This window comes from Kluyveromyces lactis (genome assembly GCF_000002515.2).
Source record: "Kluyveromyces lactis strain NRRL Y-1140 chromosome C complete sequence".
In the NCBI taxonomy this organism is placed as follows: Eukaryota; Fungi; Ascomycota; class Saccharomycetes; order Saccharomycetales; family Saccharomycetaceae; genus Kluyveromyces; species Kluyveromyces lactis.
In genome coordinates this window covers 853,523-868,661 of record NC_006039.1, presented here as the reverse complement: position 1 = coordinate 868,661, position 15,139 = coordinate 853,523, and the positions used below count along the sequence as shown (strand labels likewise).

The 15,139-nt window shown below is 37.0% G+C and overlaps 8 protein-coding genes across 8 annotated transcripts; 4 read left to right on the top strand and 4 right to left on the bottom strand.

Moving 5' to 3' along the window:
• Positions 1 to 568: 568 nt before the first annotated feature.
• Positions 569 to 1,276, top strand: SVS1 (Svs1p; the record flags this gene model as incomplete). The annotated part of the gene is made up of 1 exon (XM_452647.1): positions 569 to 1,276. One exon carries the CDS (start codon positions 569 to 571, stop codon positions 1,274 to 1,276), a length of 708 nt encoding a protein of 235 aa, XP_452647.1.
• Positions 1,277 to 1,625: 349 nt separating this feature from the next.
• On the top strand, positions 1,626 to 3,740 carry MLH3 (mismatch repair protein MLH3; the record flags this gene model as incomplete). The annotated part of the gene is made up of 1 exon (XM_452646.1): positions 1,626 to 3,740. One exon carries the CDS (start codon positions 1,626 to 1,628, stop codon positions 3,738 to 3,740), a length of 2,115 nt encoding a protein of 704 aa, XP_452646.1.
• A 15-nt stretch (positions 3,741 to 3,755) lies between these two features.
• On the bottom strand, positions 3,756 to 5,561 carry APC5 (anaphase promoting complex subunit 5; the record flags this gene model as incomplete). Its single annotated transcript, XM_452645.1, has 1 exon — positions 3,756 to 5,561. One exon carries the CDS (start codon positions 5,559 to 5,561, stop codon positions 3,756 to 3,758), a length of 1,806 nt encoding a protein of 601 aa, XP_452645.1.
• A 162-nt stretch (positions 5,562 to 5,723) lies between these two features.
• CLP1 (cleavage polyadenylation factor subunit CLP1) lies at positions 5,724 to 7,037 on the bottom strand (the record flags this gene model as incomplete). Its single annotated transcript, XM_452644.1, has 1 exon — positions 5,724 to 7,037. One exon carries the CDS (start codon positions 7,035 to 7,037, stop codon positions 5,724 to 5,726), a length of 1,314 nt encoding a protein of 437 aa, XP_452644.1.
• A 312-nt stretch (positions 7,038 to 7,349) lies between these two features.
• On the bottom strand, positions 7,350 to 8,249 carry TUM1 (thiosulfate sulfurtransferase; the record flags this gene model as incomplete). Its single annotated transcript, XM_452643.1, has 1 exon — positions 7,350 to 8,249. The coding sequence occupies one exon, from the start codon at positions 8,247 to 8,249 to the stop codon at positions 7,350 to 7,352; it is 900 nt and encodes a 299-aa protein (XP_452643.1).
• Positions 8,250 to 8,700: 451 nt separating this feature from the next.
• On the top strand, positions 8,701 to 9,804 carry SET6 (Set6p; the record flags this gene model as incomplete). Its single annotated transcript, XM_452642.1, has 1 exon — positions 8,701 to 9,804. One exon carries the CDS (start codon positions 8,701 to 8,703, stop codon positions 9,802 to 9,804), a length of 1,104 nt encoding a protein of 367 aa, XP_452642.1.
• On the bottom strand, positions 9,793 to 10,257 carry ATG29 (Atg29p; the record flags this gene model as incomplete). The annotated part of the gene is made up of 1 exon (XM_452641.1): positions 9,793 to 10,257. One exon carries the CDS (start codon positions 10,255 to 10,257, stop codon positions 9,793 to 9,795), a length of 465 nt encoding a protein of 154 aa, XP_452641.1.
• Positions 10,258 to 10,698: 441 nt separating this feature from the next.
• Positions 10,699 to 15,054, top strand: REV3 (DNA-directed DNA polymerase; the record flags this gene model as incomplete). Its single annotated transcript, XM_452640.1, has 1 exon — positions 10,699 to 15,054. One exon carries the CDS (start codon positions 10,699 to 10,701, stop codon positions 15,052 to 15,054), a length of 4,356 nt encoding a protein of 1,451 aa, XP_452640.1.
• Positions 15,055 to 15,139: the final 85 nt, after the last annotated feature.

Sequence of the window (15,139 nt, the reverse complement as noted above, 5' to 3'; positions counted from 1 at the left end):
CTTGATATGTTATTTTGGAATTTAACATTAAACAAAGGAAATCCGCGAAAAGATGAGAGGAACGGTCAACCCAAAAACCGTGGAGGCTTTTTGTTTTACAGGGGAGAATGATAGCCATGCATGCGTTGCTAAAGAGGGTATGCAAGAGTAAAATATCTCCCCATGTCAGTTAAAAAGTATATATACTGATGGATTTCATAGTTACTCATGGGTATTTCTAATGCTTCAATAAGCCCGGTCTCAGGGTCTTTCAGAAGTTTACATTTCACGGTTCATCTTTTGCTTGTTGATCTTATTCTTCATAAGCCAATTATCCAACTTTAATCGCTCACTAGTTCACTGGTCCTCTGTTGACATTATCTACACCTGCCTTCATTTTTTTGAGCTTATTATAGACAATAAGTCTCGTCCACTCATTTAACATTATTAAGAACACGTATAGCCTGTGCTTTATCTTGTTGTTCTACTTATTTGCATATTCGGTTATATTATAAGAGATAATTGCCCCACAGAATCACTTCAAACAGTTGTTTACTTCCGGGACTTTCAAATTTTCAATTATAAAGACATGAAATTCAACAAGATCACACCATTAATCCTTGCGCCATTGGCTGCAGCACAGTACTTTAACGGTTCAACTACTACCTTGGAGCCTTCCAACACTGAAAATGACCAAGATATCAGCACATATTTGACAACCGTCACAAAGGAAATAGTGAACACCGTATACTGGACTTTGGAGAACAATGAAGTAAGCACTCAGCTTTCTACCTTAACCACCAGTGACATTTCCAGTGTAGTAACAACTTTGCAACCAACAATTACCACTGAAGATGAAGATGATTCTACTTTGACTGTACGTGATGAGAGTACGTCCACCACCACCATCACCATTTATTCTACTGTTAGTTTGGATGACTCCACAACACTGGATGTCGTTAATGCTGGAATCGACCAAATTTATGCTGATGATGTTACATCCACATTGACATCAGTTCTATTGCAAACAGTAACTTTGAGTGATAGTGCTGGTAACCCAACTGCTACTACGGTTAGCTCATTGGAGAAGCAAGTCCTTCTAGGTGACTTCAGCTGTGTTCCTGAAACGGTCACAGTTACCCAATACGAAGCAACCAAATATATAACCGTCGACTCTTCTACCCCAACTCAGGCCGACACTTCCTCAGGAAGCGATTACGAAGCCGCAGCTGTCACTGTTTCAACCCAAGCAACTTCTGCTATATACAGCAACACTACTTCTACTGATTTGCTATGATAATCAGGTTACATTTTTTACGCACACTTTTACAAGCTAACTTTATAACTCACAATCCATTTTAGTCTCTTAGATACTTTCAAAACTCTTAAGTTGAAATATCACTTCCTAAAATTGGAATGATTAGATCAGGAAGGGCATTCTTGTCTGTCAGTACAAACTCGATAGTCATCTGGTGTCCTGTAAACTGACAGCATTTGTGCCTAATGTCCGGGTAATAATTTTGTTATTGTCATTGAAACATACATAACTAGCTCCAACTTATTATGAGATGCTTCAGTCTAATTCAAACATGTCAAATCTTATTAAGAAGAAAGGCTAAACACGTATAGGATATTGCTTAGGGTGAATGAGTATCAAAAGGCTTGATGATACCGTATCGAGTCGTTTAAAGTCACATGAATCTGTAGTATCAACAACGGCTGTTGTTAGGGAGTTAGTTCAGAACAGCGTTGACGCCGATGCTACGAAAATAAAAGTAGATATAAATACCGAAAGGTTTATCATAGAAGTACAGGATAATGGTTTTGGAATTACTCCTAGTGACCTTAATTTGTTAGGCGGTCACAATATCACTTCAAAATTAGAATCCTTGCAGCAGTTGCCTGCAATTAGCTCGTATGGATTCCGCGGGGAAGCGTTACATCTGATGCTACAATGTAGTAAAGTTCTGATAATATCTAAATCAAAGGATTATAGTGGAATATGGGCTAGAGAATTGCCAGCACCCGCTTTTATTTCGGATGAGGGTAAATTTCCTTTGATGAAAGGTGCACTTAGCGGAACGGTCATCAAAATATCAGACGTTTTCTACAATTATCCTGTTCGTCGCAAAATGATGGAAAAACAATCGATATCGGATTTGGTTAGTGCGATCAGGACAGAAATTCTAACAGTACTAATAAAATTTCCAACATTGGACGTATCTGTATTCATTAATCAGCAGCTACGAATTTCTTCCATTGCCGTAAGTACCCTGGAACCATATCCAAAACAGTTGGATACCTGCTTCCATAACATATTTGGAGAAATATTGCCACGCAAACAATTAAAATTTGTATCTGCCTCATTTAAATCACATACAGTCAAAGGTATTGTTTCTATTAATCCAATTCAGTCAAAGGATTACCAGTATATCTTCATAAATGGAAGAAAGTACAGTGATTCAAGATTCTTTTCAGCCGTCAATAAATTGTTTCAATCAACAAAATATGTTGAAAAGAATTGGGATTCATATTCTGTAAAAAGTGTCGGGTCACCTTACTCTGCCTATCCGTTGTTTATAATCGGTTGTGAAGTGCCTTTAGAAATTTCTGATCTCATACAAGATCCAGGGAAGACGATTTTTCAATCGGGAACGCTTAAAACTCTCTGTCCTTTGATACTTAATGTAATGTCATCGTTTTTGAAGCATCTTGGATATGAACCTGGTGTTGACGTGTCAACATTCGATAATTCTTCTTATTTTGAAACAGCCCATTATTTCACGAATACAAAACGAGTGGAACTTGCTGTGAAACCAACCAACAAACATGCAAATGGAAATCGAGTACACAAGCCGCAAAATAACAAAGTATTGGAAATATTAAAATCACCTCCAAGAACTAGGGGAATATTTTCACGGTTGCTGGAAAATACCACAGGAGGTCGTCAATGCCGTGATCATCATTATGATTCAGAATTTGATATACAAAAATTAAATTTAGCTGGCACAGAATCCTCTTATTTGAAAAATCATGCTGTCAGTGACTTCAAATTATCTAAGTCCCAAATTAGAAATTTTGAAGTAATACAACAAGTGGACCTTAAATTCATACTTGTAAAATCGGGCGGAACTTTACTGATGTTAGACCAACATGCTTGTCATGAGAGGATTTTGGTAGAAAACATGCTCAAGGAAACAATTATCAAGTGTATGAACAAATGCTTTAATTATGTGAAGTTAAACATGAAAATGAACATTTCTGCCGAGGAGGCCGGTTGGTTTCGTGAATCCATACCTGAATTTGACACATGGGGAATTGTATTAGAGATTAAAGATATTGACACACGTTCATCTGTCATAGAGTTGATCAAAGCCCCAGAATTCTTTCATGAAAAAATTAAACATGACAGTGCTTTCTTAAAGCATGTTTTATTACAACACATCTACGACCTAAGAAGTAGCAAACGTAGGAGGATAACACAATTAATGAAAGAACAGCACTCGTCGAATAAATGGTGGATTATGGTTCCGCATATGCCAAGAGTGTATACTGAAATTATAAATTCTAAATCATGTAGGTCGGCAATTATGTTTGGTACGTCACTTTCTAGAACAGAATGTGATGTTATGATATCTGATTTATCGAAATGTCAGCAGCCATTCCACTGTGCGCACGGTAGACCTTCCGTTGTTCCAATTGTTGAAATTAACGACTCTATTTTTGGTTTTAGCGACAAGGACTATGAGATTCTGTTATAGTTTTGTATTCACGCTTCACTCCGATCCAACTTTATTCTCCAATGCTAATGAGGTTTCCTTGTATAGTTGTTTAGCTTCCTCTTTCATAGATCCTGAATATTGCAAAAGAATACTCAAATTCGAATTCATGAGCTTATAACTATCTTGATATTGCTGCCATCCATTTAACATTCTGACCATGCACAATATGGCCTTGGATAATTCATGATCATTTTTTGTTTCTCGACATTTGTCGATATATTGACGAATTATCGGTTGAGCACGAGCAGCATTCCCAGCTGCGAGCATGATGCGAATGCTCATTTGTGTACAAGCAAATTTGAAAGAAATACTAAAATTTTTAGCGTTCACTTCATTAAGCAAGGCCTCAACTTTTTTAATTGCTTCAGAATAGTACTTATCTTCAAGTAGCTTTTCAACATTCGTGAGCTGCCTATGTTTCTTCACGTTATTTAAAAAAGGTTTACCAAAACAACAAGCCATATCATCAAATCCAACAAAAGACCATGTCATTAAAAGTACCTCAGTGGACACACGATTCATATGATCCATCAATCCGTAGTTAGAAAGAGCGCTTACCTTGGTTGCCAGTTCCAAAATATCGGGAATATAACCATTTTGATGTAAATTCATTGCAACCTGAAATGTATACCAATATTGTAACATTTCGGGTGATGTATTCTTTTTATCATTGAAAGGTCTCAATAACTCGTAAATGCTCTTTTGAAGAACCCTTGATTCATCTGGGTACAAAAGAAGATGGTGGATTAAAATATCCCACAAATGGCTCAATCCATGTACATCTGACTTTTCTCTGATAGTATCTATTAATTCGTGAAGTGTTTTCAACGCAAATTCCGGTGAGCCATGATCTTGGTATAGGCTACTGAGAGTGAATGTTTGGCATATATGGGAAAAGTTGGTTGATGAAGACACAGAAACGTTGGAATTTCGGCAGTAGTCGAAATATTGATACATTTTGTCAATTGTTCCCTGGTAATTCTTCGACTTTCGTAGCAATACAATTTCAAGAAGTAGAATATCTGGAAAGCGGGTTCGATCATTCAAATTTGTGTATCTAATAATGGTTTCAGCAAGTTCTGAGCCTAAATTTATGTCTTTCATAGAAATTTGGAGGGCATAGTTCAATATAACCTTAAATTTGTCTGCTGATACTATTAACCATGGCAATGAATTGCCTATACCTTGATTGGTTATAAAAGGTGATTCTGGAAAACAATCATTCGTATGAGTATGTGAGAATATCCTGCTCGTCAAATTTGATGAATTGTTGATATCCTCTCTGTAAATGTTTGATATATCACAGGATAAAAACCTAGTTTTGAATGCCTGAAAAGATTCGACTATTTGATGAATATCTTCAACGAAGAATTCGCTGATATTGGAGTCTATTATAACACGCGGTAGAAGTTCGCAAATCACACTTGAACGACATAAAATTCTCCTGAATTTCGAAAGGACTCCTTGTTGATCTGGAGAAACTATTATTGCATCTCTTAAATGATGAATCAATTCTTGAATGTGGTTAAAACTGGAGATAGAAAATATGAGATTGATCAACTTAAAGGAAGCCTTAGTTTGACTATCCTCGTTCTTTCGGAGATATAAAACTAGATTCTCTAATGTTGGAAGCCCAACGCTATCCAGTTCATCATTTGGAACTATTTGTAATATTCGTGTGATGTTATGGAGGGACAAGTTTATTTCCCCTAGGCAATATAATACGAGTAACGCCACACAGCTGAGATCATACGGATCATAGCCAGTTACTACCCTAATTTTTTGGAATTCGACGGTCATAATGAACCTCAGCAGCAATCTTAATGCTTCTATATATTAGTTTCCTTTTCGGTGTATCTTATTCGCATTTGTGTATATCCTATCATTAAATAAAGTATCCGATTTTGTTGACATTTTTCATAAATATGTAAACAATGACTATGAAAGAATTATAAGTAAGAATCATTCCAAGTATCTGTACTCGGTGAGAATCATAGCTCTATCTGGTATTCTACTCGGTACTGGAAGTAATACCCTGAGTTTTTTCTTTGAATCATTCACTTCTGTGATCAAACCGTACCCGATTATCGATGCAGTGTTAAGTTTATCTTGGCTTTCTTTTCTAGATATATTAGTGATAGCGATAATAGCGTGCTGTAAGTTTGAGCTGTTGACTTCAATTTTGTCAAATACTGTTAGATCAACATCCTTTTTATCCTCTCCATATTCAGAGATATTTCTTGGCCTGAAAACTGTTAATTCTTCAAACCCAGCACCCATAGTGTATGGACTTAGGACTGTTTCTGTGGTACCATAAAAGTACTCTCTTATTTGAACCCTCTGTAAAGCTCTTCTCATGATATCATCAATTGCGATAATTGAACCTGGTGGCGGAATTCTTACAATTGATCCTATTTTAGTCCTGAATACTTCACTCAATTCGATAGCTAAGTCATCACTTTCTGCACATACCACTATTGCGTTAATATCGAATTGTTCTATCATGTGGCCAACTTCGGACCAATCTTCGGTGTCAAGATGTGAAAGTTTAGGGGTATCAATTATTACGCCAGACCTTCTTACTATTGGATCGTTCTTTAATCTCTGTTGCACGCCCGATGCTAGTTGTGTAATCGTCGATAAATATAGTGGTCTATTATCTCTGATATTTTCCAAGCCGTAATTTTTAACAAGAGGTTGCTTGTTATGGAGCTTGGTAGCACCTGTAGTAATACTCTGACCCCATATAGAACTTTCAACATCTAGCAACTCAGAAATGGGTGTCGCTGTAATTGAACCTGGCAAAGAAAAAACACCATCTTGTGGGTTCAAGTTCACTAACAACGGTTGATAATGTCTAATCTTCAACGCGTATGAGCATAGCATTTGAGCTAGCGATGATTTTCCAGTTGAGGCGTTACCTACTATTAGTACTCTAGGTCCATTGAAACTAGAGAGTCGTAATCTTTCTAATGCAAAATTTAGATTGTATATGTAGGCATGATATGACTTATTTTCCGAAACTTTTGGCTCAAGCTCTTCTAAACACTTCCATTCGATCATAGATCGTTCAATAGCATAGATGTTCACTATTACACCTTGGAATGTGTAGGGCACATCGTTGGCAAGCTCTGTTCCCAGTATCTCAGCGATCCCATACTTCACAATAACTGTTAGCTTTGATCCTGCTGGAACTTGAACGGTCCATTCATGGCCCTGCGGAAGAGACGATGTCTTAGTGGTCTCAGAAACCTCGCTGAATTCTACAAACTCCATTTCCTTTTTTCTAGCTTCTCCTGCGAGTGGTAATGGTCGGGCTATCAGCTCATCTACCTTTTGTTCTATGTTAATTAAACCTTTTCTAACACTTAAACACTTTAATTTTGATCAATATATCATTACAGATTTTTCCTAGCATACATACTGAAAATATAGTATAAACCAATTGTGGGCAATTATTGATTTGCGCAGGGTTCTTTTCAAGTGTCAGGGATGCAGAGCTACTGTTCTTTCAGGTAGTACTGCATGTTTCACATCTTCCCTACATTCAGTGTATGGGAAATCACTCATTCTATCGAAGTATTTCTCTTAACTTCCTTTAGCCACTTCTCCATCTTTCATCACCCATTCGGTCCAAGACCCGTCGTAGAGTCTGACATTCTTGACACCTGAAATCTCTAATGCAGTCTTGATTATGACACCTGTGACACCAGTACCACACATTGCAATGGTTGGTTTATCGGTTTCAAACTCATTGCCGGTTTGCGAGACGAAGTCTTGTATTTTCTTTAGCATTTCCTCACGATCTGAAGTAAAAGTTTTATCACTGTTCAAGACCTCTAGGAAGGGCAATGGCTGAACGCCAGGAATGTGACCAGAGCTGAGGCCCGGTCTAGGTTCTGGCGCCTCACCAGTAAATCTTTGAAGACTTCTAGCGTCCAAAACCTGGTAGTTCTTAATATCACCTGTCGACACCAATTTCTGCATATCTTCAAAGGAAACTGTTTCTTTCTCTGCCAAATCAACATCGGACACGTATTCACTCATTTCATATGGAGTAAAACTTGTCACTTTAGAAGTCTCAACGGGGTACCCAGACAGTTTCAGGGCAGGGAAATTGTTCAAGAGATATACGGGATCATGTCCCAAAACAGCTAATGTCCATGCACATCTAGGTGCGCTAAAGTTACCAATTCTATCATAAACCACTAAAATATCATCCTTCTTCAGTCCCAATTCACTCATGGATTTATTGAAAGTACTGAGATCTGGTAACATATGAGGATATTCAGATTTCATGTCTTTGACACCATCAATATCAAAATAAACAGCTCCTTTTAGACGTTCTTCATCTAAAAATTCTTGCTTCCCACTTCTGTTCAAGTTTGGTAAATACCAGGTGGAATCTACTGGGATAATACGGCGCTTAGTTTCCTTGGATAATAATTCTGCGAATGCTTTAGGTGTTAATAATTTGTAAAGTGTCATGATGTTTTAAAAACAATTCAATGATCTGGGAAACGCAATTGGGTAGAGCAATAACAATCAAATTTAGCAAGCCAAATAATGCGACTACAACGTGCAAAATTCTGATTTCCTTCTACGTCGTAACTGTGAGTTCCTTCCCCTTTCCTATCCTTACTTTTGCTGTGGTCAAAGATCTAATTTTGACACGATAGTGGAAAGACTACCACGCGAACTGATGTTTACAGTTCACGTGACTCTTAAAATCTACTGATCTAGTTGAAGATATAATTTCAAAAGGAATTTGGAGCGTTGATTTCAGGCGATGAGATGCAATGAGATGGGCTGCTTGGCAAAATATGATGTTAACTGGTCAGAGGTATCTACACTTAAAATCCTCTGAATTATATATTACGAACTAGAATTCATGGATATATGCCAATTGTGAGGGAGTTAGATATAATACAGGACACGGATGAATGCGGAAGTATATATTAATGACAAAATTGAAGTAAAACGTACAGCATATGGCGGCCGGGCATGTTTTGCTTCAAATAGCATGTTAAAAGGCACCCATCTGTTAGATTTGTCCCAGTGGATCGGATCTAGTATTTCTCACGAGTTCCGTAAGGAAGTGTGCCATTTTTGCCTGAAATATGACGGTGGTAAACCAATGAAAGTTAGGATCAGCTGGGCAGACCTACTGAAATTAGATTTGAACTTGTTAAACCATAAACTAGAGAAGAAGTACAAAGGTAGCGGGCTTTGGTTTTGTACTGAAGAGTGTAAAAACTTCTTCCTAAGTGGACCGAATATTGTTGATCTTATTTTGAATTATGAAATGATATTAACGCATTTCCAATCGATACAGGGTAAAAGCCTGTGCGTGGAAACAGATACGGAATTGTATAAAGACTACGATAATAAGCGGATGCATCAGGAAATTGAGAGTTGTTGGATGGACTTAGAAAGTACTTGGATGCCTAGAGTTTCCAAAATGAAACTTGCCAAGGCCACCAACCAACTTCCAGTGATAGATGAGGATCATTATTCCTGTATCAGGTTTGTGATAGAATGTTTATTTAACATGACACATTTGGATCGAAATAGTGTGAAGTGGAATACGTGGGAAAAACTTCAGTCAAATGAAGTGGAGAAAATAATGAGATTCCCTGTTCTACTGGAGTTTCAGATCAAAGTTTTCAAATGGGTTTATACTCTAGCTCCCCAGTATAGGTATATCATGACAACATCAGTTTTTAGACATATCCTTGGTTCTGAATATGGAAACTCATTTGGCATTTGGGAGACTTCAGAGTCGGACGATGATAGGGAATATCTGGGTTATATGGTTCATCCGGAGGCCTCATATTTTAACCATTCCTGTGTGCCTAACGTGGAGAAAAAGAGGGTCGAAAGAGTCTTTCAATACATTCTACAAACTGATGTGCAGAAGGGAGAAGAGCTCTGTATTGATTACAAGGGTATATTACACCTTGACGTCAACCGGAGAAGGGCAATATTGAAGGATAATTGGTTTTTTGAATGCAAATGTAGTAGATGCCTCTCAGAGTTGTAAACAATCCATCAATGCGTCCTCAAGTGCTGACTTGCTCACACTTAAATTCGAAAGTTCACTACTAGACTCTTGATTATTGGCTAAGTTGTCCGTCTTATCCAATTTATGATTCATTATTCTTGATGCCTGTAAATTTTGGAGAATGTTGTTGTCAACGGAATTTCGTGACTCTGATGAGGACCGGGTATTAGATGTAACGTCTATTTGGTTCGATAAAACTTTTAGTTGATTTTGAAATAAAGTATAACTCCGTTTTTTGAGAAAGGGTTCTGGTGCACCTAAATCAGCCCCCAATTCCTGCCAATCCATATCCTCTAACGAGTCAATTTTTGAGATTTTGGTCCATAGAATCTTATCTCGACGAGAATCCCAAATAAATGGTTTTGTTTCGACAAAATTTTCAGGTCGTTTACCTGCCACTCTTACGTACACTTTTGTGTTGTCATTATTCATTGTAAATACACCTCACACTGTGGATTTTATAGAATCACCAAATTTCTTCCTATACCACAGAATCTAGATTAGAACAATTTAAAGTAACATTTGCTATTAAATTCGATTAGGAACTTGCGGTGAATGTTGTTCAACTAGATCTCACTTTCATCTCGGACAACTCCAGTATACGAGAATCACTTTAGCTAAAATATGATTATTCATTACGTATCAGAATGATCACAATATCCGGGTAATCATGAATACTAATATACCCAACTATAATCAAGTTTAGCCCAACTTTGCAGGATTGCTCATCGCTATTTCTCATCTGAAGTTTGGTCACAGTATATCACCCATTAATCAAGGATATTACTTTTATACCATTCACATCGTTTACATCAGAAGATATAACTGTGCTACATTAAGGTGACTGTAATCTGATATGATGATTACTTGCAGATGAGTGATATTTTTGGTTCTTTAGACTCCAGCTTAGACTCCAATGAAATCAACATACAGATTAATAATTCAGACAGCTATCAATGCTTCCCAACTCTATTGGATTGTAAAACTAGTAAGAGCCTTCCTGGACTTCGATTTGTTCAGGTGCCAGTACTAAGGTTCTATGGATGTTTATCTACCGGACACAAAGTTCTAATTCATTGCCATGGCATTTTCCCTTACATATTCATCAAATATGACGGACATTCGAATGATAAAGCATCAGTAATACGGAATAGATGTACCAGTTTGCACAAAATACTTGAGACACGGATGATTGAAACTTTTACCAAAACAGATTTTAAAGAGAAGCTAACTTCCCTGAAATACATTGCTAATGTGTCCGTTGTCAAAGGCGTTCCATTTTACGGATACCACGTAGGATATGAACCTTACTATAAAATTACTCTTTTGAATGGTTCATATAGTAATAAACTCTCTGAATTACTTAGAGATGGCAGAATATTCACCTCAAAAGTGGATGTCTTTGAGGCTCATATACCTTATTTATTGCAAATGATGGCTGACTATAACTTATTTGGTTGCGGATGGTTAAAACTATCCAAATGCTATTTTCGGCAACCTGTTCTGTTAACTGATCTAGATATGAATGAAATATTGCACACGGACTCTTTGGAACGTTTTTTGAAAAAACACTTGCATCCGAATCAAAATGTTTTAGACATAGATCCATTTCATCGAATTGGAAAGACCTTTCTTGAAATGGATATTATTCCACAGTTCATTTTAAACAGAGAAGAAATTCAATTCAGGGATTTACACCATGATTTTGTTGAGCTTAAGAAAGACCTTCAAACATCAGATCAAGGATATGTTAATTCTACAAAAGATATATGGAAAGAGATACAACTGCTTAGGAAAAGGAAAGGGCTTGCTGAATATGAAGGATTAAAAGAAATATTTCGAGAATCTCAATTACAATATAATTGGAAAGAAGATGAAAGGTTGGTGAAACACTTTGATGAAGCTAAGAAACGAATGTCTTCCCTTTTTAACAAAGAAAAAGCTTTAAATTTTGACAACTTTGTGGATCCTTTCATTAATGAGAATTTTTTTGCAAGTACCAAAGACGCCCTTCAAGAATTATGGCCCAAAATACCAAGGAATGCTAGTAGTAAAGTATTCTGTTGGTCAGAAGTAGAATTCAAATTGAACAACCAATATACTTCTGTTCGTGAACAAAAAGTAGCGTCTACAAACACTAAAAATATTCCCATTTTGCTAAATATTTCCTCCAATGAATCGCACTCTTCACATGTCAGTTCCAAACGTGCGGAGGAATCTTCATGTCATGACGATATTGCTAATGAAGCAATTGCTAGGAAACTGGCAAAACGAAAAACATCTGCTATTAGAAAGTCAACATTTCGCCCGATGATCAGACCTAGCGTAACACACGCTAACATCAAGGAGAGTTTATCTGCTAACCAAATTGAAGAAGTTCAGTATAACGATCCATTTTTCTCCAATCCACTTGATTGTAAAAGGCTACAAACGGAAATGGCTGGTCGAGTGTTCAAGCTATCAAGTGATCATATCCTCTTTAAAAGAAGCATCCGTAGTAACGATACAACAGCAACATTAACTTCTTCAGGAAGTGTATATGCAAGAAGCAGATGGAAATATATAAGACCAAAGCCGTCTTTTAAAAGAATAGCCAATGCGATGAAGCCTTTCAAAGGTAAATTCTCGATGGTGGAGGGGAAAACACCAGAACTACCATTCGGATACAAGTTCAAGAGCAATAAAATAGAAAAAAATAATAACGCTTCTAATAGAATGACCCATTTCACCATGGAAATTCACGTCAATACTCGTGAAGATAAGTTTCCAGATCCTAAATATGATGCTGTCAGGATGATATTTTGGAAAGTGCAAGATGGAACTTTTCCATTCGACCTGGATATTACTCAAGAAGGTGTTTTGATATTTCTAGACGATGTCTCGACAGAAAATTCATGGAAAACTGCCGATCCTAGTGTTCATATAACTGCTTATTACGATGAATTGGAAATGATATATGCATTAGAAGATTTAGTGAGGTTTTTCGATCCTGATATCTTGTCAGGATACGAAATACACTCTTCCTCGTGGGGCTACTTGATTGATAGATGTCACAAGGGACATGATTATGATGTGGAAGATGAACTCTCTCGAGTCGATTATAACCAGAGTAGCAAAAAAAAAGACAGATGGGGTTACACTCACGCAACAGCATTTTCGATAACGGGAAGACAAATGCTAAACATATGGAGGCCTCTCCGCTCTTCTTTGAATCTTCTCGATTATACATTAGAAAATATTGCATTTCATGTTTTACACCAACGGTTACCTTTTTATTCGTACAAAACCAGGACAGAGTTCTATGAATCTATGGACGAAACTTCAAAAAGGTGTCTCCTATTTTACTGGATCACAAGACTTCGAGTAAATTTCAAGCTTTTAGAGACTCAGAATATAATTGGAAAAACCATCGAGCAAGCAAGACTTATCGGGATTGACTTTTATTCTGTCCTTTACCGTGGCTCACAATACAAGGTTGAATCCTTTTTAATTAGACTTTGCAAATCAGAACAATTCATTCTGATTTCTCCAAGCCGAATGCAGGTCCGTAACCAAAAAGCACTCGAATGTATACCACTTGTGATGGAACCTTCATCTGCCTTTTACAAGAGTCCTTTATTAGTTTTAGACTTTCAATCATTATACCCATCCATTGTTATGGCATATAATTATTGTTACAGCACTATTATCGGAAGAGTTGAATCATTAAATACTAAAAATAATGAAATAGGTATCACAAGGTATGATATCCCTGAAGATTTACTAACTTTAATATCTGATTATATCACCATCTCACCAAATGGTATCGTCTTTGTCAAAAAAGAACTGAGAAAGTCAGTTTTGGCTAAGATGTTAAAGGACATTCTTGATACGAGATTTCTAATGAAAAGTACTATGAAGGAACTTAATGATGAACATAACCTTATTAATATGTTGGATAATAGGCAGGAAGCCTTAAAATTACTTGCTAATGTCACGTACGGATACACATCTGCTTCATTCTCTGGGCGTATGCCATGTTCCGACATTGCAGATAGTATAGTTCAGACTGGCAGGGAAACATTAGAGAGGGCGATCGAGGTTATAGAAACTACTAAAGAATGGGGGGCTAAAGTAGTTTATGGAGATACAGATAGTTTATTTGTTTACCTTCCAGGGAAATCGAAAGATGAAGCATTTGTAATCGGAAGGCAGATCGCTGAAGAAATAACAAGACAGAATCCGAAACCCATAGAGTTGAAGTTTGAGAAAGTGTATCATCCGTGCTTTTTAGTAACCAAGAAACGTTATGTAGGCTTTTCCTATGAGTCTGAATATCAAAAAGAACCAAAATTCGATGCAAAGGGTATAGAAACTGTTCGAAGGGATGGAACACCAGCACAACAAAAAATCGTGGAAAAGGCACTTAGAATTATGTTTGAAACCACTGATTTATCCATGGTAAAAGAATACTTAATTGGAGAATTTGACAAAATTATCACCGGCAGAGTTAATATTCAAGATTTCTGTTTCGCTAGAGAAGTTAAGCTAGGCCATTATAAAAGTGAAAAGACTGCTCCCCCTGGTGCCCAAATTGCCATGCAAATGATGGAAGAAGATGCACGTACAGAACCCCAATACAAGCAGAGAGTACCGTATGTCGTGAAAATGGGAAAAATAGGTGAAACTTTGAGCTCTAGATGCCTCTCACCGGAGGCTTTCTTAAGGTCTAAAACGTCTAGGTTGGATTATACATACTACATTGTCAAAAACATTATACCTCCTCTTCAGCGGTTTTTCCAGTTAGTAGGAGTTGATATCATGGATTGGTATATATCGATGAAACATACTCTTAATCCTCTAAAAGTAGACTCTGATGACGGCAGCCATGAAGGAAGGTCTTTGACTTCAATCGTCAAAGGCAAATCTTGTCTGCGCTGTCGCAAGAAAGTTCACCCAAAATTCATTAGTCCTATATGTGGTGAATGCAGGATCGATAAAAGCAACACCACCCTTTTTTTGGAAGAGTCAGTCAGACTAAAACAGTCTAAGATGCATTCTGTTATGAGGACCTGTCAAACCTGTTCATACAAGTTTCATAAAGATGCTATGGCACCTTTGGACCAAATTGCACTCAAGTGCCAATCTAAAGACTGTCCGGTATACTTCAGTAAATTCAAATACATGAACGGTCTCAAGGATAATGATATGAGAGATCTCTTGATGGGACTGATAGATTTGGACTATTGAATTTCAAATCACGTGACTTTTAAATCAATAAAAACTTTTCTTTTTGCTCATCATGGATTTCGGCAAAAAAATTCAAAAGCGATGA